Here is a 22,897-nt window from a genome sequence, read left to right on the forward strand (position 1 = left end):
TGTTAAACATACCAAAGTACTTCAGGCTACTCTAACAGTGATTAGGTGTACTGTTCCTTAAGTGTTGGCCTGGATTAACTTTATCAGCTCCCTTTAAGACACAGGAATGAATTCAAACAATGTCGTCACACTTTGTAATACAGACTTAAAGCTTGCGTCTCGGGACATATATACATATAGCAGCCTTCCACTACAGAAATTAGCAACTAGATGCTGACCACTGAATGAAAAGCAGGAATTTCCAGTTAAAAAGAAAGCACAGCAATCCCCATCACCACCATTGAGTCCTGGAATTAGATGCCCTCCTCTGTACCTTTTCGAGTGCAGTGATGTATTCCTTGTAGTGAAGTGACCTGAACTCGACACAGTATTCTAGGTGGGGTCTAACTAGAGCATTACAATAGGGTTAGCATTTGAGTTAAATTTATACAGGCCTGGGGATAACTAAAAAAGGGATTCTTAGCTTATTTTAAGTAAAATATTGTGTTGGAATTACATTTTAATTTTTGAAGTACAAAAGTAATTTTTATGCTGTAAGAATTGTTTAATTCCACACAGGAAGGTTACCTTTGCCTTTTCACAAAATTGGGCCTTAAGTGACCATGAAAAGTGCCTGTATATTAGTGTGCAAGTTTAGCCATTGATGTTCCATTATTTAGTTGTGTTGGCATTTATGATAGCACAATGTGAGGCTGCCCCCTGGTGGCTATTAGTGGTATATCTTTAAATCTACCAGTTAAAGGAATTTAACTTGTAGATCAAATCAGAGGCAATTCATTGCCCACAAATGTTTACTGTAAATGCGGTTTTTAGCAACTATTTTTAAACTAGATAATAAGTGTGTTTAAGTGTGTTTGCATAGACTTTATAATATGGGTTCCATCAACAGGACTGTATTAAAATTAGCACAATGCAGCATTGTCTGGCCAACAGGTCATTTTTAATAAACAATTTAATAAGCAATTCTGGGAATTATTAACTGTGCATATGGCTTGATTGTCTAATTGTTCCTAGATTACATTTACAATTTGAAAGTGGCTGCACAACACCTGTGAAGCATTTAGGCAGGTTCTCTACAGTTCATTATCATTTAAAAATAGAATTGCACATTTCAAATGTTAGCATTTACTATAAATGTTAACTGATGCTTCTATTTAGCATTGGCAATACTGGCAATACTGACCCCATTTCTTGTGTTGAAAATCTTTGCTTGTTTTATAAACTGTTTTATACTAATTCAGGATAAACAGGCAAACAACCAAAAGATCTTAACAGTGGTTAAGTGCACGGTAAGAAAATTGATTTAGAAACTGTTAGCATTAACGATGATGGAGTTTTTGCGACTTGAAAAGACAGCCTTTTAGCCCTGTTGGCCAAGGTTTGGAAGGATAATGAAGGTTAAGATTATGTTGTATAATGAAGTGGCAAGACCACACTTGGCATACTGTAGTATTTCTCTTCTTTGTTTGCTGGTGTTTTAGGTGGATCACATTGACAAGTCCTCCCCCCGCATTGTTACCAAACGGAGACCTAGCACAGTGGAGGGCCTGAAGGATGGCAGGTTTGTGATCTACATCACAGCACGCTCTCTCAAAGCCACGGACCAGGACAGCAAAGACGAGGAGCTGGACTTCACAATCCTGAGACCGCCCCATTCCGGGTACCTGGAGAATGCCATCACAGGTCTGCAACTGCCAGCACGTTTCACATGGTCCAGTTTCATTGTAATCACTTTCCCCAATAATCAGCTGAATTGAATGCTATAGAACCTGCCAGCCCATCGTCATTCCAGAAAGGCGAGACTGACCCATGGCGAGTACAGTCTGTTACTGAGACTGGATGGTAAAGATCATTGCAGGGGAGTACAGTCTGTTACTGAGACTGGATGGTAAAGATCATTGCAAGGGAGTAGAGTTTGTTACTGAGACTGGATGCTACAGTCTGTTACTGACACCAGATGGTGTTGATCATTGCAGGGGAGTACATTGTGTTACTGAGACTGGATTGTCTTCATCATTGCAGGGGAGTACATCAAGGGCCGCTTTACCCAGAAGGACTTGAATCTGCGTTCTATCCGCTATGTCATCAACCCGTCAATCGAGGTCACTGGAGACAGCTTTGAGTTCAAAGTCTCAGACCCTGCGGGCAATGCCATGCTGCCAGAAGTGTAAGTGGGACCTTCTCTTACCAGGTGTAATCATTCTCAGCTGAGGCTTGCATCACACTGAGAACAACACCTCATTTCTGTGAATGAAGAGACTTGCGAAAGCCAGACCATGATTATCTTATATCTGGTGCTAGGTTTATGGCAAGATAAATGATCATTTAGAGATATCTCTTTAAATTAATTTGAGATAGCTGTAAATAAGCCATTTTGAAAATATTGTAATTTCATTTTGATATATCTAAAAATGAAACAGAGATATCTCAAATTGAATTCCAGATATTTTTAAATAATGTTTTGCTAGCATGGTATGCCAAACTGTCATTTAGAGATATCTCAAAATACCTTTCTGCTCATTTAGAGATATGTCTAAATCAGTGTAAGATATCTCTGAATGACTTCCTGTGAAAATGCTCTATGTTTTAAATAGTTTTCAGTTCTTTGTTAGGTATACTGATAGGAGGGGTAGTTCCTTGCACAACGTTATCAGCACCAGAACCGCCAGACTCTCTATCCATTCCAGCAAGGATAGTTTATGTGTTTTCAGTGTGTTGGCGCAACAAAAGTAAATCAGCCAAAAGCACCATTTCTTATTTTGTAGTTCCCAAAACTCTTAGGTGAAATATAGAAAATAAACTCAATACCTGTCTCTGGTAAAGTGGTTTGCAGTGTGTAGGTGTAGAGGTGATGCAGTGCTCAAGAGAATGACAACAGTAATGTTATTGGTGAAATGATGGTTTATTTGTAATCCAAAGTCACTTGACAACAGTAAATAATAATGTTAACTGGTAATAGCCAGCGATGCGTATTGCTGAGAAAAACCCCACAGGGTTCAGTCCCGAAATAATAAACACAATATTTAAGACACACACAATATACAAACACGGTCAAAATTGAGTTCTATAGTGCTTGTGGTGCAAATACAATTTATTGTAAAACAGGTGCAGTATTGTTCGGGTTTTGTGCTGGCCTATAGTGACAGCTCCTGATAGTGTTAGCCATCTAATAACAGCAACAAAGTATAATTAGACACTACAAAACAAACAAAATACTCACAATAGACAATATGGTTCTCCTTCCGGTTCAGCGTTAACCATAACAAAGGAATAGATCACCTCGCTACGTCCCCTTATATATCATCAATCACGCCCCCTTGGTTAATGATTGCAACCACTCCTCCAGTCCGGGGCTGCCACATCGCTTCCCTTTCAGGTTGATGATTTAGTGTGCCATAGCTCTGCTCCCTTTCTAGATGGCCAACTTCCGCCTAACCCTGGGAATGAATTGTCTGGCCGTCCAGTCCAGGGCACTCCCTTTAAATAGTGCCCTCACAGGTTGGGATGGAGATTTATAACCAAGAATCATTCTGTTTCTGTCACACTGTCATACAGTTAACAGAAATAAGTCGCCAAAGTAAGGTAGAAATGTCCTTCTCCTCCTTCTTTTTCTCCCAATGTTTTTTTTGCAGATTTTTGCAGACTCCTCACACTTTTATCCATGCATATGCATATTACAGGACATCCGAGTTTAATGACAATTAACTTTTTCAACATGGAAATATACTAGGGAAAACATTTATTTTGACGTCTGTATCATTTATATATTATATGATTTATATCTGTTTTAAAATGGAACATTTGCCTGCAAAATATATATATTTTTATATATATGTAAAAAAAAGGTCTGACATGCATGGGATTTGAAACTATAACCTTCAGTTTGCAAGCATTTTGTATTATACTGTCAGTGCTACACTATTAGTTGAAATAAGCAGTATCTTGAAAGATGAAGTCAGCCAGGTGAGAATTCGCATGGACTTATATTTTGGAGATTTTTTGAGTCAGTCGTCTTCATCATCATCATCATGACCATCATCATCATCATTCTGAGATTCTGACTTTGAGTTCAGAAAAGAATTGGTTTCCTGTCAGAGTAACGCTCACTGCGGCCCCTATTGGCGCAAGGAAGTACGGTTCCTCTCAATGCTGGTTGATGAGAGTAACGCTATTTGTGGTCCCCACTGCACAAAAAAGAACGTGCATATTTCTAAGAATTAGCTATGCTGAAGTATAGCCTATATAGTTTCTAAAAATAAAACATTAGTAAATATTGAAATAAATCAATACATAAATCAATACAAACAAAATATCAAATATTTAGATATTAATTTATTTATTTTTCACTATCATATAAACACTGCCATTTAATACTATATGAAACAAAAATAAATACTTATTACATTAATATAAAATGAGTTTGTCACAGGTTTGTCTTGTTCAACATACAATCACTGTCTAAAAGATTTTTGTATTTCCAGCAGTACGAAAGTATATACTTTCACATTAAAAAATATATTATAATGACAGACAATTGCTTTGTTGCAGGACTTGTTGTCTGTTCAGTTTGATTAATTAACATTAACACCTCATTAGTCCTGGCACATTCCACACATTCCTCACACAAACTCATTTACTCACAGATCCTGCAGACTCACTCAAATCCACTGTAAACACCACAAACACACACACAGACAGGCTTCACCCTGTCACAGTAACAAACACATTTTTTATGACACTTTCATTTAACACACATACTTTTGCACAGATAACTTTAACGTGCATATATATACACACACACACACACACACACACACACACATATATATATATATATTTTTAACCTTAAGTAGTCATACTTTCACTCCAACTGCATAACCATTACGCACACAAATTCACATCTTAACTCTTTCAGAAGGCTAGGCTACTATTTACATTTACCAAACAAAAACACCAAGTTATCAAACATGCCCAGCCATTTAAAGTGGAAACATCATAAACAAGCCAAGTTAGTAGAAACAGCTGGGGTAACCTTGACCCCCACTGCTTTTACAGTTGTGCCTATTTGCTTTGTTCTGGGCAAGGATGCCACAATGTTTTTTTGTTTTTTTTTTTTTTTGGCTTGTGTTGACCGGTGAAACTCCACTATAGAGGTGAAATTTACCGCCCGGCAAACTATTGAACAGCGTTTTTTTTTTCATTTCCAATGTGTTTTTGTTTCAGATGAAAAACTACAGGGCGATATGTAATTTAATATGTAAACGTTACATTATTCAGCAGGTTTCATTTGACTTTATGAAGTAAAATTACTAAATTCTATAGGGTGATTCCAAACTTTTGGCCATAGTTGGAATGCCTCCCATATAATCTACTAAATAAAAACACTGGTTTGTTTCAATCTGTATGTACTTGTATGAAAAGAGTGATGAACTCGGCAAAGAAGCGTACAATACATTGCTGACAGAAAGTAGCCTACTATCACAGAAGTGATAAAAAAATATACCTTTTTACTGTCTCAGCCAGTTATTTAGCAAAAATAGTAGTGAAGTACAGAAATGCTATAAAGACAAAAAGTGATAACGGTATCATTTGATACTGTGAGGGAATTGAAATTTATATGTACTGTTTAGTAAATAGGCTACAGGAAGGATGCTTATCAGGAGCAATGTATAAACTAACCTGCTGTCCTTATAGGAAATATGGGAGGGATCAAACAGTTCAGGGGGCCGGGATACCTCCGTAGACAACAGTTTGTCATTCATGATTTTTCCTGTCAAGCACAGGTTATCACCACTTGGTTGTGATTCATTAATCCACCAATGGTACTGCGCGGCAGCTAGCAAACACGATCTGGATTTGATTTGAGCGGCACCACACAGAAACATCATATCACTGTGGTCTGTGCAGCACCATTCAGTAACATTGCCAGTGATATTGGCGGTAAAATGCCATCTGATAGTGGCCAGCATCGCGCCATGCATGTGTGTCCCGGCCTTAATGAGGCAATTGATTTGATCGTGTGATCAGAGGTCACTCACTGACCTTCAGTTCTTCTGAGCTGTTGTAGGGACCTGCTGCGGTGAGGGAGTAACGGATATTCTAAATGTGATCTATATTTTTAAGAAAATTAAGTTTACTCAATGCTAGGCATATAATGGTTGCAACTGTGAGGTCCTAGCCTTCGTTTAGAATCACACCTTGAAGGACCTCTCCAGTCCTTTTTTCTGATGCAGTGTATGGTGAGTGTTTGTTGGATTCCCTGTGCAGGATGGAGTTGACGTGGTCCAGGATTGAACTGGCAGCTCAGTGTTTTCGTGTTTGTGAGAACGTGGGCACCCTCTCCATTCAAGTGGTCCGGAGTGGGAACAGTGAAGATCCCTCATACATAGGCATTCAGGTAATACAGTGATATGTTTGCAACTCAGTCTTATAGACACAAAACTGTTTATTAGAGTCTTTAATCTTTTGACTGCCATGCACATGGAGCATTTGTGTTCCGGCTGTGCCATGGTAAAAAATGTCCTTTACAGTACACCGTGCAATTAAAATGTTTGATAAAGCGTTTCACAAACACACAACATCAGATTGCTCATAAAATCCAAAACACGGGTGCAAGGATAACATAAAAACCAGTGCTGTCAGATCCAGATCATTTACACATATGTACAGTATATCAAAAAGATGTTTTCTTATGTTGACCACTGGAAAATAATTTACTATTGCCGTTAACCTGTGCATCTGTGGAGATACTGAGAGTAATTGTCTATTGGTATACAAACACGATAATGCCCCTGTCCAGTTTTACAACTGTTACATTATAAATATGCACTTTTCTGAACACACATTTTAGGGTATCAAACGGTGAAACAATGTTTCGGTGACTTATCCCCAGACAAATTAAAAGTTTAACTGAAGTACAGTACTTGGTTTTCCTTCCTGATAAATTGAATGTGAGAACAGGTACTAAGTGTAAAAAAAGTGCAATGACAGTGGAAATAAGAAACATCACATTTTCCCCAGAGTATTTCTTCCATCCACTGTGGTTAGAGTTGTAGGGGGAAACAGCAATGATGGCACTGAAGTATTCTGAGAGCTCTGTTGGAACTCCTGAGTCACCAGGATGTGACGATTGAAGCAGAAAGTGACACAAAGTGGATCTAAACAAGAAAAAGAATACATTAAAGAACTGTGACATTGAATCGCCATAGCAAGCTGCCTTTTAAAATTCGTTTTTAATATCAGGCAGTTTGCGTACAGTAGTGCCCCCTGGAATAGCATTGATGTTACTGCAGGTATCCTGCCCCTGGAATAGTGTTGATGTTACTGCAGGTATCCTGCCCCTGGAATAGCGTTGATGTTACTGCAGGTATCCTGCCCCTGGAATAGCGTTGATGTTACTGCAGGTATCCTGCCCCTGGAATAGCGTTGATGTTACTGCAGGTATCCTGCCCCTGGAATAGCGTTGATGTTACTGCAGGTATCCTGCCCCTGGAATAGCGTTGATGTTACTGCAGGTATCCTGCCCCTGGAATAGCGTTGATGTTACTGCAGGTATCCTGCCCCTGGAATAGCGTTGATGTTACTGCAGGTATCCTGCCCCTGGAATAGCGTTGATGTTACTGCACGTATCCTGCCCCTGGAATAGCGTTGATGTTACTGCAGGTATCCTGCCCCTGGAATAGCGTTGATGTTACTGCAGGTATCCTGCCCCTGGAATAGCGTTGATGTTACTGCAGGTATCCTGCCCCTGGAATAGCGTTGATGTTACTGCAGGTATCCTGCCCCTGGAATAGCGTTGATGTTACTGCAGGTATCCTGCCCCTGGAATAGCGTTGATGTTACTGCAGGTATCCTGCCCCTGGAATAGCGTTGATGTTACTGCAGGTATCCTGCCCCTGGAATAGCGTTGATGTTACTGCAGGTATCCTGCCCCTGGAATAGCGTTGATGTTACTGCAGGTATCCTGCCCCTGGAATAGCGTTGATGTTACTGCAGGTATCCTGCCCCTGGAATAGCGTTGATGTTACTGCAGGTATCCTGCCCCTGGAATAGCGTTGATGTTACTGCAGGTATCCTGCCCCTGGAATAGCGTTGATGTTACTGCAGGTATCCTGCCCCTGGAATAGCGTTGATGTTACTGCAGGTATCCTGCCCCTGGAATAGCGTTGATGTTACTGCAGGTATCCTGCCCCTGGAATAGCGTTGATGTTACTGCAGGTATCCTGCCCCTGGAATAGCGTTGATGTTACTGCAGGTATCCTGCCCCTGGAATAGCGTTGATGTTACTGCAGGTATCCTGCCCCTGGAATAGCGTTGATGTTACTGCAGGTATCCTGCCCCTGGAATAGCGTTGATGTTACTGCAGGTATCCTGCCCCTGGAATAGTGTTGATGTTCCTGTAGGTATCCTGCTCCTGAGCCCCCTGGAATAGCATTGATGTTACTGCAGGTATCCTGCCCCTGGAATAGCTTTGATGTTCCTGCAGGTATCCTGCCCCTGGAATAGCATTGATGTTCCTGCAGGTATCCTGCCCCTGGAATAGCGTTGATGTTACTGCAAGTATCCTGCCCCTGGGGGCCCACATTTCACTTTGCTTTCACCTTTTGCAGGTTCAGGAAGATTCTGCTAAAGTGGGCAGGGACTTCACTCACAGCTCAGCCAGCTTGATTCAGTTCGATCCAGGTCAGTTAAAAATGCCATAATGTGTGGAATATACATGTAAGTCTAGGAAAGGTACAAAGAAGGGCAACTAGGCTGATCCCAGGACTCAGTGGCATGAGTTTTGAGGACAGGTTACAATAATTAAATCTCTCCAGCCTACAGGAAGAGGGAAGCCAATTGAAGTTTACAAAATCCTAAATTGTATTGATACCTAAATAAGTATTTCAAATTTAGCAAAGACAGGTTTGTTATTTTTTTTTTTTTTTTTTTTTTTTACAAATGCATGCACTAGCATACCAGGTATAATAATAACATACAAAACACCAGGACATAAACACTAGGGATATGAAAAAACACTAGGGGCATAAAAAAATTAAAAAATCAGATTTTGTCCCATTTAATTAGATACCCTTCATAGGAAAAACAGCCACTTCTGGTTCACACATTTCTTATATTACCTGTTTTCTTGTTATTGTTTTTTTTTTATTAATGGCTAAACTAATGTTAATTTCAGAAGCATTTTCTTTTTCAGAAAAATCAAGTTCAAGACCTGCCTTTGCATATTCAGCTGCAAGCTATTCAACGCAGTTTCCTTCTCAATGCAGGTGTTTCAACAAAGACGTGGAACATATTTCTGAAGGATGATGGTTTGGAAGAGAACAATGAAAAGTTTAAGATACAACTAAGAGTCCCAAAAAATGCAATTTTGGGTCAGAAGGACAAAGCCACTGTGGAGATCATAGACCCCAGAGGAGGTATCTATTTTATTTATCCTTATTTTCTGTGTAGTTAAAATAACAGGTCATTCATTAAAGTAGCTTAATTTTACACCTTTCCCTCGCCTCTTTATGATGTTTTCTATGGTTCTGAGTTCAACTTTTAATCAGGACTGTTTGCCAGGAGAAAGATCATTTTTCTTTCAAACATAGCAGCATATCCAGTTTATGATTGAAATGAGTGAAGGAACAGAAAACCAGCATTGCTGCAGGTGGGAGCATGATTTTTATAAGAGAAATTCTCCTTTTCTCCTGGCGAAAGCTCCAAATGTATTCTCCAGCTGGTTTATGACCCATGTTAAATGTGGCTTCCTTTATTGCCATTGAGGTTTCATGTTATTTTTGTATATAATGCCTTATTTCCAGGGTACTGCCTAAAAAAAAGTTCTGGTTTCAAATGATCCGGTTCCAAATAGTCAGGTTCGGTTAACTGGCTGACCAGCATTCCCACGAACAATTTGAAATCTATACATGTGCGTGGAGTCGTGTTGTAAATTTTTTTAAAAGTGAAAAACAGTAGGCTACTTATCTCACTATCAGTCTCATATAATAATCATCACTGTAACTTTTTATAGCCATGGATAATTTTTTTTAGCCAGTATCTGCATTGATCTGGAATTCTTGTGAAGCCCTGTACTTTCAGAAGCAAAGATATTTTTATAAACACTTTGCTGTTTCGTACATAATTGTCAAGCTCTGACTGAATACCTTGCTCTGTCCATATATTTAGCAAAGCAACTGTTTCATCGTAATTCCAGTGTGTTACCTTTTCCTGACATTTTAAAGAAATTACTTAACTTTGCAGGTTTTAAATACCGTATTGCTTCAATTTGGCGCTGCTGCGTTTATTTGAAATGATCAAAATGGGTGTGGCCCTTAAATGAGGACGGTGATTATACGAGGGCAGCCTTTATTAATAATACTATGCTTTACAAACGCTGCAGTATTTTATTATATGATTTAAGTCAAGATTTCAGAAGCAGTGTCATGAGAGACTCCGATCTGCATCACTATACTCTTAGGTGTTTTGGGGGCTTGAATACAGTACATTTACTGGCAGTTAACGAGAGCCTATTAGGTGGGAGTTGGGAGGTTAGAGGAATACTGTACCAACGAATCAGGAGTGTGTATTGGTTGCTATGGGGAGGGGCAAGAAGAGGAGAGAGAACGGTAGTTGAGTGTGATGCAGTTGTTTTTCTTAACGAAAAATATTATCTTGGTTTGATTTCTGTTAAAGCTAAAATATATCCTACTCGGTTATTTTTTTTCTTACTGCAATTTAACTTCTTGTTTGTAATTTCTCTGTAAGAGAAACTGAAACTAAATCTTCTCATAGATAGTAAGAACTTTTTTATATATAATTGTACATGAATGAGTAAAATTCCAATGAATAAAAAAGAAAACCACTAAACCCCCTACCCCCTATCTTCGGCCAGCTTTTGGATAGTGCTAAGTTCTAAGTTCTTCTGAGTTTAAGTTTTCACCATCCAAGCTGAGGATGAGGTAAACAGACAGTCATTGTTTTATCCCCTGCTGTGCTGGCACTAAACTCTGCTGGATAATTAAAAAAAAAAAAAAAAAAAAAATTAAAAGACGTTAAGGACTGCTGTGCTGTAAGTAGTTCATCTTGGGTTGTCTGTCGGAACTGTTCCATAAAATAACATTTGCTTACTAAGGTGTGTGTACATTAGTTTGTATTACATGGTGGATTGTGCACATAGCCAGAGTTGCAAGTTTCTTTCTTTTTTGAGCAGGGGGAAATAAAAATAAATACCATTAAGTTTCTTTATTGGGAGCAGCGTTTATTCGAGTGCGGCGGAGTGAGAAGTTAATTCGAGGGCGGCCTTATTTCGAAGTAATGTGGTATGTGTATAGCTGTGGATGGAGTTGGCTAAACACAAGGGCTTTTTCTGTTTTGTTTTTTAAACCGCTATAGCTCATGTCAGTTTCGTTATAATGACTTGGCTATTTCAGAAACACCCCCTTGAAATCGGACAGTTTCATTCTGGATCCAAATAGTATGAGATATGGCTTTGAACCCAAATAAACCAGTTTCAAATCATATAGGTTCAGGTATGTGGAAACCAAACTGGACAATTTGAGACCTGAACTATATTCAAGTAGTTTGGGATTTTTTGAATGTGGGAACAAGGCATAAATGTCATTCTGTAATGTTCATCCTCCTCTTCATTTTTTATGTTGTCTGTAATCATTCTGAGTTGTTCTGGGTTATTTTTTTTACTCTTCATTTTTTTTTTGTTTACGAATCACACTAAGAGTGAACTGGAGTCAGATTGCTAGCCTGAGCATTCCGCCAAACCATCCAGCTCAGCTAATCATGAGAATTCCTCATGGAGACCAAGCCTTAAACTTTGGGACCAAAACTAGATTACAATAAACAGGTGCCATCGAATGTAGTAATAGACCAAAGAAAACGTATATATTTTATTTTTGGTTTTATCTGTGTTTGTCAGAATAAATTCCCTTTTTTTTTTTTTTTAATTCAAATTTTCAAGTATAATATTCATTTAATGAACAAATAAAATGTGATTAATATTATATACATATATACAATTTTAAATATGTATATATTTAAATATTTTCATATGTCATACTGTATAGCCTAAATGGTACAAAAACAAATTATTTACAATTGAGCAAGTTACCTTTTTTTTAAATAATTCATCAAATATTTCCCATTTTTATAAAGCAGTTTATCTTCCCACTGACCAGTTCAGTTTTTGATAAATTAATCAGATGATTTTCCACTCTAAAATTGAATTTTGTTCCAACGGTATTGCGCCCCCTTTTTCTGTTGCTCTTAGGTAGCTGCAACCCTGAGGAGCTACATCCAGGCGGCAATGCTGAGATGTCTTTTATCCCAGCGGTTGACAGGCCCTCGAACGGTGGGAGCTCAGTCTCTCATCCAGAGAAGGGGTCCAGCTCCAAGAGGGAGGAGCCATGGGAGCGCTATGCTTCTCCACTCAGGGGGGACGTCCCCCAGACTGACCACTATCTGGACTACAGCGGGGGCGTGGTCCAAGAGGAGGTTCCCAGACCACAGACGAGGAAACATCTCCAAGTAGTCGGCAGCAGCAAAAGGGTGGGTGATAATACAGGTGGAATTGCACTGGGGGTGCTGTTATGATAAAGCACAAGAGTGAAGCTGCAATAGCATTATGCTTTTAATTTATTATTGAGTTCTGTGTGCTGGCAGACCACTTTCAATGCTATTTTGTAAACTAGGGTAAATTTCAAAATCTGGCAAGAATTTCTCCATTGTGGGATGAAGAGATTAACCAAGCATGGTAAAATGTTTTTGTAAATTCATACAACTTTCTATTGTTTGTAAAGCTTTCAGAAATAACTGCTTATAATCCCTGACTGGGTTACCTGCATGCTGATAAACCACAAATCAATTCTAAAGTGAGGTTGGCAGTGATTTTTCATATTTGCCTTACAGGTTCGTCCTTCGGGGGTTGAGAGGAAAAATGAGGAGACAGTATGGACTGTGAGTGTTTCTGTGTTAGGCTCTTAAAACTAGGAACGTAAGAACATAAGAGTATTCGGATCATCAGTGCTCGTCCAATGCAGGTAGCTTATAGATCACAAAATGTTGTCAAGTCAGTAACCAGGTTATAGTGGTTTCTGGAGTTGGAGAAAGCCGAGACTGAGCAGAAGGCTGGGGGTGCTCAGGTCAGCACTGAAGTGCACTGTGACTCACATACTGTAGCTATGAGGAGAAGAGCTCAGGACTTGCAAAAGGCTGGGGGTGCTCAGGCCAGGTGACTCACATACTGTTGCTATGAGGAGAAGAGCTCAGGGCTTGCAGAAGGCTGGGAGTTGCTCAGGCCAGCACTTAGGTACACAGTGACTCACATACTGTAGGTATGAGGAGAAGAGCGCAGGGCTTGCAGAAGGTTGGGGGTGTTCAGGTCAGCACAGAGGTGCACTGTGACCAGACGTCACCAGACAGGAAGAAGGGAGGTCATCACCACAGACGCGTCCATCCTGGGCTGGGGTGCTGTGTGGAATGGCAGGGGGGCACTAGGGTTCATTAGCACACCTGTAGCCAAGATAACTGTTATATGCCTTCCCACCACTCACAATGCTTCCGCTGTGTCTGGAGAAAATGCTCCCGCTGGGTCTGGAGACTCCCCAAGCACCACGACTTGCTCAGTCAGGCACGGGCAACCTTATGGTATCCCGACCCCATAGAGCCTACAGCTCTGGGTTTGGCCCTTGATCGGCTGCATTTAAGCCATCTGGATCTGTCCAGTAAGGTTATTGACACCATGAAAAATGCCAGAGCCGCATCCACACATTCCCAGTATGGGTACAAGTGGGGCATCTTTCACACATGGTGCCTGCCTCGGGGTTTCGACCCGTCCCATGGCAGTTATACTACAATTTTTATAGGACCTGTTTGACAAGGGGGAAATCCCTATATGGCAGCTATTTCACCTTGCCATGTCAATGTTGACTCGTCTCCCCAGTAGCTTACTTCATGGTGGGACAATTTTTTAAATAGCTTGTTAGCTGTGGCCGCCTATGAAGGATATTGTTCCTCACTGGAGGCTCAAGCCCTGTCTAAACAGAGGCATTCCAAATGGACACAGTTAGGACGAGCCAACTTGCCCCCTCCAGAAAAGCTCACTGCCCATTCCACCAGGGGCATGTCGTGGATCCACAAAACCCTGGATTTGTGTCACCCTTACAACATAGACATAGTGCTGAGTATCTCCCTCAATTTTTTAGCCCTAGCTACTTGTTACTGAGGTTCTTAATGGTAATGCACAAGGTAGCCTTCGGCTTAGCCTTGTAGTATTCCAGTTGCTCTGTCATTTTTTCCCTTGCCACATCTTTGGTACTCCCACTCATTAGGTAATGGTTACATTTCATACTTGAAATGGAATGTTAGGTTATTATCATAACCCTGGTTCCTTGAAATAGAAATGTAACCATTAACCTTCAAGGTCACTGCAATAATGATTGCAGCAGGCTTGAAGAAATAATTACGCTGAGATCTGTACGTGCAGTCCTTTTATGCCCTCGGGGGCAGGCATGACTGCAACACAGGCTCTGCAAGCAGCTTTGGTATAGAAGGTTTCACGGTCTTTAGGAGGTAAATACCCATTAGGTAATGGATGCATTTCTATTTGAGGGAACCACGGTGATGATATTAACGTAATATTCTGTTAATATGTGGCATTGTCGCATGTATCCACTTGTCACATTGTGTCCTGTGTCTGGCTGCCTTTATTCTATGGGGGTTCAGCATTTTAGAACACTGCAGTATATAAATAATAAAAACAGTATAATAATAGAAAACCTGGTCTCATTTGCAAAACATTATTACAGTATGTCACAAAGACGGCTGTAGTCGGTGACGTCAGACCAGAAACAGGAACCAACCCAAAATAAACAGAGAGAGGTGGAGTTTGGTGAAGCTGACCACTTGGTTGCTCTCAGCATTTAATAGGTAAACAGACAGAAAATAAAAAGGTTGTAACAAAACACTGACACCAAAACAGGAGATGGCACTTATGACGCCAAAATAAATAGACAAACAAAATGGACTAACACTTAAACAAACAGTGGACTAACAGACAAACACAGTGAGTCAAAACAACGGTTATATATTTACTTTGTTTAGTTATCATTTTAAATTCTCTCCTCTCCACACCTGTTCTCTACTCACTGAACACACAACCCCGAGTGAGTGAAAACATGCTGCTTTTATGCAGCTGTACCGAGAATTGGAGTCTCAGTACAACTGCACCTGAATTAATAAAGTCCAATTCCCCGTGCTCACATATTATTACATTTTACCTGCACGTGAAGTGCTGTGCAATCCTCGTGCCTAAATACAAACATACATTTTAAACAACTCGTGTTCCACAGACCCATTTATATCATGTGTACCAATGACTATACACCAACATTAACACACAACACATTACATACAACACAAATAAATAGCCCATGGGCGGGGCACTTTGCCACACAGTAAAATTCTTAAAAGTGCTTTTATACCAATGTAACCCATTTCATGGTTTTATTGACTTGGAGTTTATAATCCCTAAGAATCTAATACTTGCTGAATAATTTGTAAGTTACTATATTCAGTATTACTAACCAGTACTGTTTGTAAGCTAGTTATAGTTATTAAACAGAAAAAAGTGCCCATTAAAATAAAGCATAACCTAATTATTTCCTTTCCTGTACAGTTCTATAGACTTAGGTACCCAGTACTGTCTAGTAGATTACAGAAGTGTTTTGATTGTCTTTCATATAAACTAGGGGAACACATCAGGGCAATGCTAAATCCAACCAGGTAGTCCTAACAGTGATCAGGCAGTGTAGACTGATTTCCAATTCAGACATCGCTGTGTCGTCTTTGTATCTCTTTGTTTAGTTCCACGGGATTATTCCATTGAGAGTGGAAGAGAAGAGAGTGACAGTCCCAGTGCAGCCCAGCTCCTTCCAGACAGACCTGCATGTCCCACACAACTGGTCCTGGCAGCCCTCCTCTCTCCATCTCAACAGGAGAGGAGAGATTCCACAGGGGGACTCGCCCCCTACGTACAATAGCGCACCAGCAATCTTGAGCACAGTAAGCATCCGGTCTGGACAGAAACTCCAAAAACCATTGGGGCAATCAGGGGCTCACCTAGTAAAGACAGATAGAGAATAAGTTTGGACAATAATTACATTTTCAATGATCATTAAAAAAATATTACGATGATCTTGATTATCTTAAATCATGTTTTACCACACACTGATTGCAACGTTCTCCTTAGTCAGTGGTTCTTTCTCCCTTAAACACTTCCTTCTTAGTTAGTGGTTCTTTCTCTCATTCTTTCTTCTTAGTTATTGGTTCTTTCACTCTTTCTTCTCAGTTAGTGGTTATTTCTCTCACTCTCTTTGTTAGTGGTTCTTTCTCTCACTTTCTTCTTAGTGCTTCTATCTCTCACTCTGTTAGTGGTTCTTTCACTTTTTTCTTAGTGGTTATTTCTCTCACTCTTTGTGTTTATTTCTCTCACTCGTTCTTAGTGGTTATTTCTCTCACCCTTAGTGTTTTTTTTCTCTCAGTGTTTTTTCTCTCACTCTTTCTTCTTAGTGGTTCTTTCTCACACTCTTTCTTTCTTAGTGGTTATTTCTCTCAGACACTTTTTTCTGTCTGTTTTTTGCTTTTTTTAATAGAGCCATTGTTTTCTCTCTCAGTGGAGGGAGGACTAAAATGAAATGATAATTATATTAAATAAATAAATAAATATGTTTTCATGCCCAGTGGCCCCAGTGGATCCACCCAGTGTCTCTTTATGGACAAATCTGTTGTATACAGGAACAACACTTGGTGGCAGTGTTGATAATTCTGCTCTCCTGTGTAATTAATGTCTCTGTCATTGTCTCAGTGTTGATAATTCTGCTCTCCTGTGTAATGAATGTCTCTGTCATTGTCTCAGTGTTGATAACTCTGCTCTCCTGTGTAATGGATGCCTCTCTCATTGTCTCAGTGTTGATAACTCAGCTGTCCTGTGTAATGAATGCCTCTCTCATTGTCTCAGTATTGATAACTCTGCTCTCCTGTGTATTGAATGCCTCTGTCATTGTCTCAGAGTGTTGATAACTCCAGCTGCCCGCCTGGCTGGACGCTCCATGGGAAGCACTGCTACAGCCTGAGCCCTTCGTATTTAGCCACCTGGGAGAGAGCTGAGATGGACTGCAGACTAATGTAAGGGCAACCAGACACATTTTCTACCATTAGTGTTAGCGCATGTTTTTTTGTCTTGTAAGTACAGTAAAAGGCATAGATTTTCAGTAGGCAGTTTTTAATTAACTCCTCACTTTTTAAAAGGAGAAAAATGCCTATTCACTTTACAAAACCAGTATCAAACATCTAGCTAATGTAATTGAAGGTCTCTTAAGCACACATTGTTTTTCAGTTCTGTACTGTTGAATTTTCATATCGCAAAAAATAAGGTAAGTAAAGGAGTAAATGCTTTGGAAATAGGACCTGTAGCATCATGTGACAAAGGGCTCAATTCATAAAACCCCTTCTTTAAAGAAGTCATTTCCACACCGCTGTTAGTTTCATAACCAGTTTCATAAATATCAAAGTGTATTTATTCAATAACAACCTGTAGCTCTGCCCTGTATACATTGGCAGGGATGGGGTTAAATTCCCTTACCTGCCTAGGTTTATTGTGTTCAGATGGCTGAGGGTTGATTGAAGTAATTAACGATCAATCAGCACCCAGCCACCTGACATAAAAGGAGGCCTCAGCTTCCCATTAGGGAGAGGAGGAAGTTTGTGGAAGTTTGTTGTTCTTGTTGTTCTTGTTGTTCTTGTTGTTCTTGTTGTTCTTGTTGTTTGGTTTGCAGTTTTGTTTTTTGAATTTTATGGTCCAGTGAAGGCATCGCCCAACCTGGAAACCTTTATTTTGTTAGTTTTGCTTTGTGTTTTGTTATTTGTGTTTAAATTCTTTTGTTTTGGCCCTTGTGCCCTTTTAATTTGTGTTTATTTGTTAATAAAAATATTATTTTTGAACTGCAGTCTGTCTCTGGGCCTGTATCCGCTTGCCAGCCTGTCACACAACCCTATTACTGACAGTCAGTAACTTATTTTTGGGTCCTCAAGTGGCTGGTAAAGGCAGTTCTGCATAGAGTGTGGCTGCATGATGTTCATAATGAGTCCTTTAGTGCCATTACACTTATACCTGAGACCTGTCTTTGGCCTCATATGCACGCGCATATCCCTTGAACTGTAGTGCACACTCGGTGACATCATATCGAATTGCGATTTCCAGTTGTGTCCATTCTCCCCCCAGAACTTCAGTTTGTTCACCATATACTAACATCACATCACAGTGCTATCGATGATACAATTAAAAAAAAAAAAGTCTACAATCTACTTAAATCTACATATCTTAACAACTCATTGTTTTCTTTCTACATCTAATCAAAACATATTAAATGTACAAAAAGCCAGCTTAGAAAAAATAGATCAGCTATTATCATTTAAACAGGTGATGTACACATAACCAGAATTATTCAACACATAATGAATAACATTGTTTTTATATTCAATGTCTCTAATACAACCCAATAAATGCCCCTGCTGTTAGCTTGCTGAGAACACTGTTAGTGTTTTGTACTTAAAAAAAAAAAAATACAACAGCAAAACTGGAACGATTCAACAATTTTATAGTTGGGGGGCAAGTGTATGTGGCAAACCTCAGCGACCTCTGCGTTCACAGTAGAGCAAAAAACAGACCAAAGCCTTTGCTGAAGCCCCTCTGGAGCTGGCCACTTTTAGAACAGCTGGACATGGGTTAGACCTGGGACAGCCATGTTTACACTGCAGAGTCAGTTTAAAAGTAGCTAGGTAAACGTGGTAATATAGTCAGGGTTAGGGTTAGGTGACAGGTGAGGTAAAGCAGACACCTGCAGCGTTGGCTTTTCTCCCGCTAAGGCCGGTAACTCACCGATATCGGCTCTCTTGCTATTGTTTGTAAAGAGGTCATTGGCTTGGTCGTGGGATCATAGGACATCCACAGACCTTCAGGTCTCCTGAGTAGTTGTGGGGAATTGCTGTGGAAGGGAACATAATTGGACATTACAAATTAAAAAATGTGATCCCCTAATGATTTATTTTATTAACAAAGGACTACATTCAATTTTTTTGGTCTTTCAGGTTCCAAAGTCACCTCGTCAGTGTTCATTCCGAGAAAGAGATCAAGTGGCTGTGGAAGTTTGCTGGAAAGCTGCCATTCTGGATTGGTATGTATTTTGAAGCTAAAAGGGCCTGCAAGTCCATTGTAAGAGTGTTTTGTGTGACTTCTAATTAAGAAGCTAACAATATCAAACCAAGCCACCAAGACACACTTAAGGAAGAGTGAGTACAAGAGCTTCACAGCTCGTTTGAATTTACCTATAAATTTACCTGGATTTGAACTTCTCTGGCAGCATTTACTTTCTGGAGAATCCCAAGTGTCAGCACTCTGTCCGCAGCATATACTCTGTGGAGAATCCTAAGTGTCAGCACTCTGTCTGTAGCATTTACTTTCTGGAGAATCCCAAGTGTCAGCACTCTGTCCGCAGCATTTACTCTCTGGGGAATCCTAAGTGTCAGCACTCTGTCTGTAGCATTTACTTTCTGGAGAATCCCAAGTGTCAGCACGCTGTTCGCAGCATCTTCTCTCTGGATAATCCTAAGTGTCAACACTTTGTCCGCAAAATCTTCTCTCTGGAGAATCCTAAGTGTCAGCACTCTGTCCACAGCATTTACTCTCTGGAGAATCGTAAGTGTCAGCACTCTGTCCGCAAAATCTTCTCTCTGGAGAATCCTAAGTGTTGGCAATCTGTCCTCAGCATTTACTCTCTAGAGAATCCTAAGTTTCAGCACTCTGTCCGCAGCATCTACTCTCTGGAGAATCAATGTGTCCAACAATATGTCCACACCATCTACTGTCTGTCCATATATATGTAGAGTAGGTGGGGTAGCACAATTGAAGAGCCATTGTCACATGATTTGAGAGAAGGCCAGATAAGCTGAAAGCCAGGTAAAGCTAGATTTAGAGAAACATAATACAAACTGGGAGCAGCAGCACCCAGAACCTCTCGGAATGACCAATACTATCATAGAATATTAAGGGGGATATAAAAGCAGTGACAAATGATATTTAAAGCTGCTTGATCTTTTACTACTGTAACTCAGCAGTTCTGATGACCCATTATTTTTTACTGTAGTACAAAACAAAAAATGCGCAAATATTTTGACAAAGTCTTTTTCAGTGGATTTTGTATTATAAATGTTTCTCCCATTGTATTATACTGTTTCTTTTTTAGTATTACTGACCATGAAGATATTTAATTACTGCACTTCTGTCAGATCACTGAAAACACACAAGTCATAGAAAAGAAAATATTGGTTACAGTACTGAGAAGGAGAATGTAAAAGCCTTCTTTAGTAATCCCTCAGGATCCAAAAATATGACATCTATGAAGTGAAGGCAATATTTTTTGGAATTATTTTGTTCACACAATGAACTTTACATTTTGGATAATCATACAATAATATCACAATTTTTAATGTAGAATTTAGACATTTTTAAAACTGTAAATTGAAATGCAATGTTGCCTTGTCAAGACGAAGGATGGTGCATACTTTCTATAATGCCAGATGAGGGGGCTTTGCTGAAGTAAACACATTGAAGCAGCTGCAAATATTGTGTACTGAGCTGCATATACAGTACACACTCGTTATAACGAACCTGTTAGGGTCCAAGCCTTTTGTTCGTTATATCTAGAGGTTCATTATAGCAAAAGGACAATCAAACTGAACGATAAACTGTTGAATTAAGTTAATGAGATGAAATTGTGAATACAAGTAGAATTACACGTACCTGTTCATCTCATGTATGCAGTATTCTGCCTTTGCTTTATCATTCGTTAAATAAATAAGACGCAGTACAGAAAGCACAAATCCCAAATTGAAGCTGAACATTTATTCAAAATCAATCTGACATGAAGGTGCACCAAATCTTAATCCAACATGCAAAAATCCCAAACGGAGCTTTTATTCCAAATCATCCTGATATGAAAAGTTTGACATGAAAAGTTCGTCAGATCTTCAAGTTTAGTTTTTTTTTGGTTGTTTTTTTCTTTAATCAATTTTGCTTTGACACATCATTGTGAACAAGCCAAAAAAGTGCTTTTTGACAACCTGTATTCACGACAGAGCCTGCGTTACTCCTTTGTTTTTTCAAATGATCAATATAGTTTCCAGCTTTCTTGCAACAGAAAATGATTTTCATTTGGGTGTATAGTTTCACAGTGTGCGCTTTTTATTAAGACAAAAGAGATGACTTCACTGTGAGGTGGCACCATGTGCATACAGACCGGGATGTTGGTAGTGTGTGTTTATATTATCTTTTTTATTTTTTTATTTGGGTTCCAGGGGCCAGATTCGTTGTAGCCGAAGGTTCGTTATAATGAAGGGCATTACAGGGAGGGTGTACTGTATTGTATAGTGTTTTTTGCCTGCCCTTGATAGGATTATGGTTTTGTTTCAGGACTGACAGACCAGGGTGAGCCTGGGAGATGGGTGTGGACCAACGGTAGACCTGTATCATTTACAAAGCTGAAGCAGAGGAGCCAGTCAGCTGAAGGGGGCGCTGTCCCCAGGTGTGTCCTGATGCAGGATAAGAAGAGGTGGATCTTAAGAAGCTGCAATATGAGGAAGGAGAGATTTGTCTGTTCACTCCCAGCACTGAGACACTAGTGCACCATTTTACACAAGTTAAACCTCTTTAATATCACTACTGTAAAATGTAAAATAAATAGGGGGACAAAATTAAATGTTCTCACCCACATATCATTCATGGTGTTTTCAGTTATTGTCTTGTTTACGTTTGTAATGAAAACCTTTTGATTTCAGCAATGTTCACAGCAATATCAACTAGACACCTTTACTAGATGCCTCCAGTTAGATCCATATAAGGGATTTTTGCAGCCTCAATGGGAGAATACATTTAATTTGATTAGTCTCACGTTCTACACCTGCTGACAGTTGTGTTGTGATGCACTAGTTTAGAATTGCCTCTGCTCACAAGATGCATTGAGTCTGATGGGTTTTTTTTTTTAGAGAAGCTCACACGAGTGTTAAAGGTGAGACTAGTAATCAAATGAGTCTAACTCTCTTACCCTTAGTCTAACATTGATAAAGTAAAAAAACCCTTGTAGGGGGAACTGAAAGCATTAGTAATGTTCTTCAGTAGAAATTGTTATGAGCCATGCTGAGCTCAAACTTTTAAAAAATAAATATCCATTACTGTGGAAAGGCTGTTGTAAGCAGGAAGAGACTCAGACAGAGAATGCAGGTTTAAGTGCTGGTGTGCATGTTTAATAATAATAATAATAATAATAATAATAATAATAATATTAACAAAACATAAAACGTACAAAAACACATTAACAAATGAAACAGACTACCATATACCTTTACCAACATTACCAATAACACACCACATTCCTTCATCAACATTACCAATAACACACACCACATATCTTCATCAACATTACCAATAACACACATCACATACCTTCACCAACATTACCAATAAACACACCACATACCTTCATCAACATTACCAATAACACACACCACATATCTTCATCAACATTACCAATAACACACACCACATACCTTCACCAACATTACCAATAACACACACCACATATCTTCATCAACATTACCAATAACACACCACATACCTTCATCAACATTACCAATAACACACACCACATACCTTCACCAACATTACCAATAACACACACCACATACCTTCATCAACATTACCAATAACACACACCACATACCTTCATCAACATTACCAATAACACACACCACATACCTTCATCAACATTACCAATAACACACACCACATATCTTC

At 39.4% G+C, this 22,897-nt stretch overlaps 1 protein-coding gene across 1 annotated transcript in view; it reads left to right on the plus strand.

The window, feature by feature from the left end:
• The window catches only part of frem1b (Fras1 related extracellular matrix 1b), a 133,129-nt gene extending 110,738 nt beyond the window's left edge, over window positions 1-22,391 (plus strand). The window contains exons 26-36 of the mRNA XM_041217702.1: window positions 1,482-1,683; window positions 2,023-2,167; window positions 6,268-6,397; window positions 8,610-8,682; window positions 9,267-9,416; window positions 12,263-12,540; window positions 12,901-12,948; window positions 15,856-16,053; window positions 17,060-17,175; window positions 19,138-19,223; window positions 21,518-22,391. Coding sequence (XP_041073636.1) covers window positions 1,482-1,683; window positions 2,023-2,167; window positions 6,268-6,397; window positions 8,610-8,682; window positions 9,267-9,416; window positions 12,263-12,540; window positions 12,901-12,948; window positions 15,856-16,053; window positions 17,060-17,175; window positions 19,138-19,223; window positions 21,518-21,726 — 1,635 coding nt within the window. The 3' untranslated portion in view covers window positions 21,727-22,391. The remainder of the gene's footprint in view (window positions 1-1,481; window positions 1,684-2,022; window positions 2,168-6,267; window positions 6,398-8,609; window positions 8,683-9,266; window positions 9,417-12,262; window positions 12,541-12,900; window positions 12,949-15,855; window positions 16,054-17,059; window positions 17,176-19,137; window positions 19,224-21,517) is intronic.
• The last annotated feature ends 506 nt before the right edge of the window (window positions 22,392-22,897 follow it).

Source organism: Polyodon spathula, chromosome 18 (genome assembly GCF_017654505.1).
Source record: "Polyodon spathula isolate WHYD16114869_AA chromosome 18, ASM1765450v1, whole genome shotgun sequence".
Lineage (NCBI taxonomy): Eukaryota > Metazoa > Chordata > Actinopteri > Acipenseriformes > Polyodontidae > Polyodon > Polyodon spathula.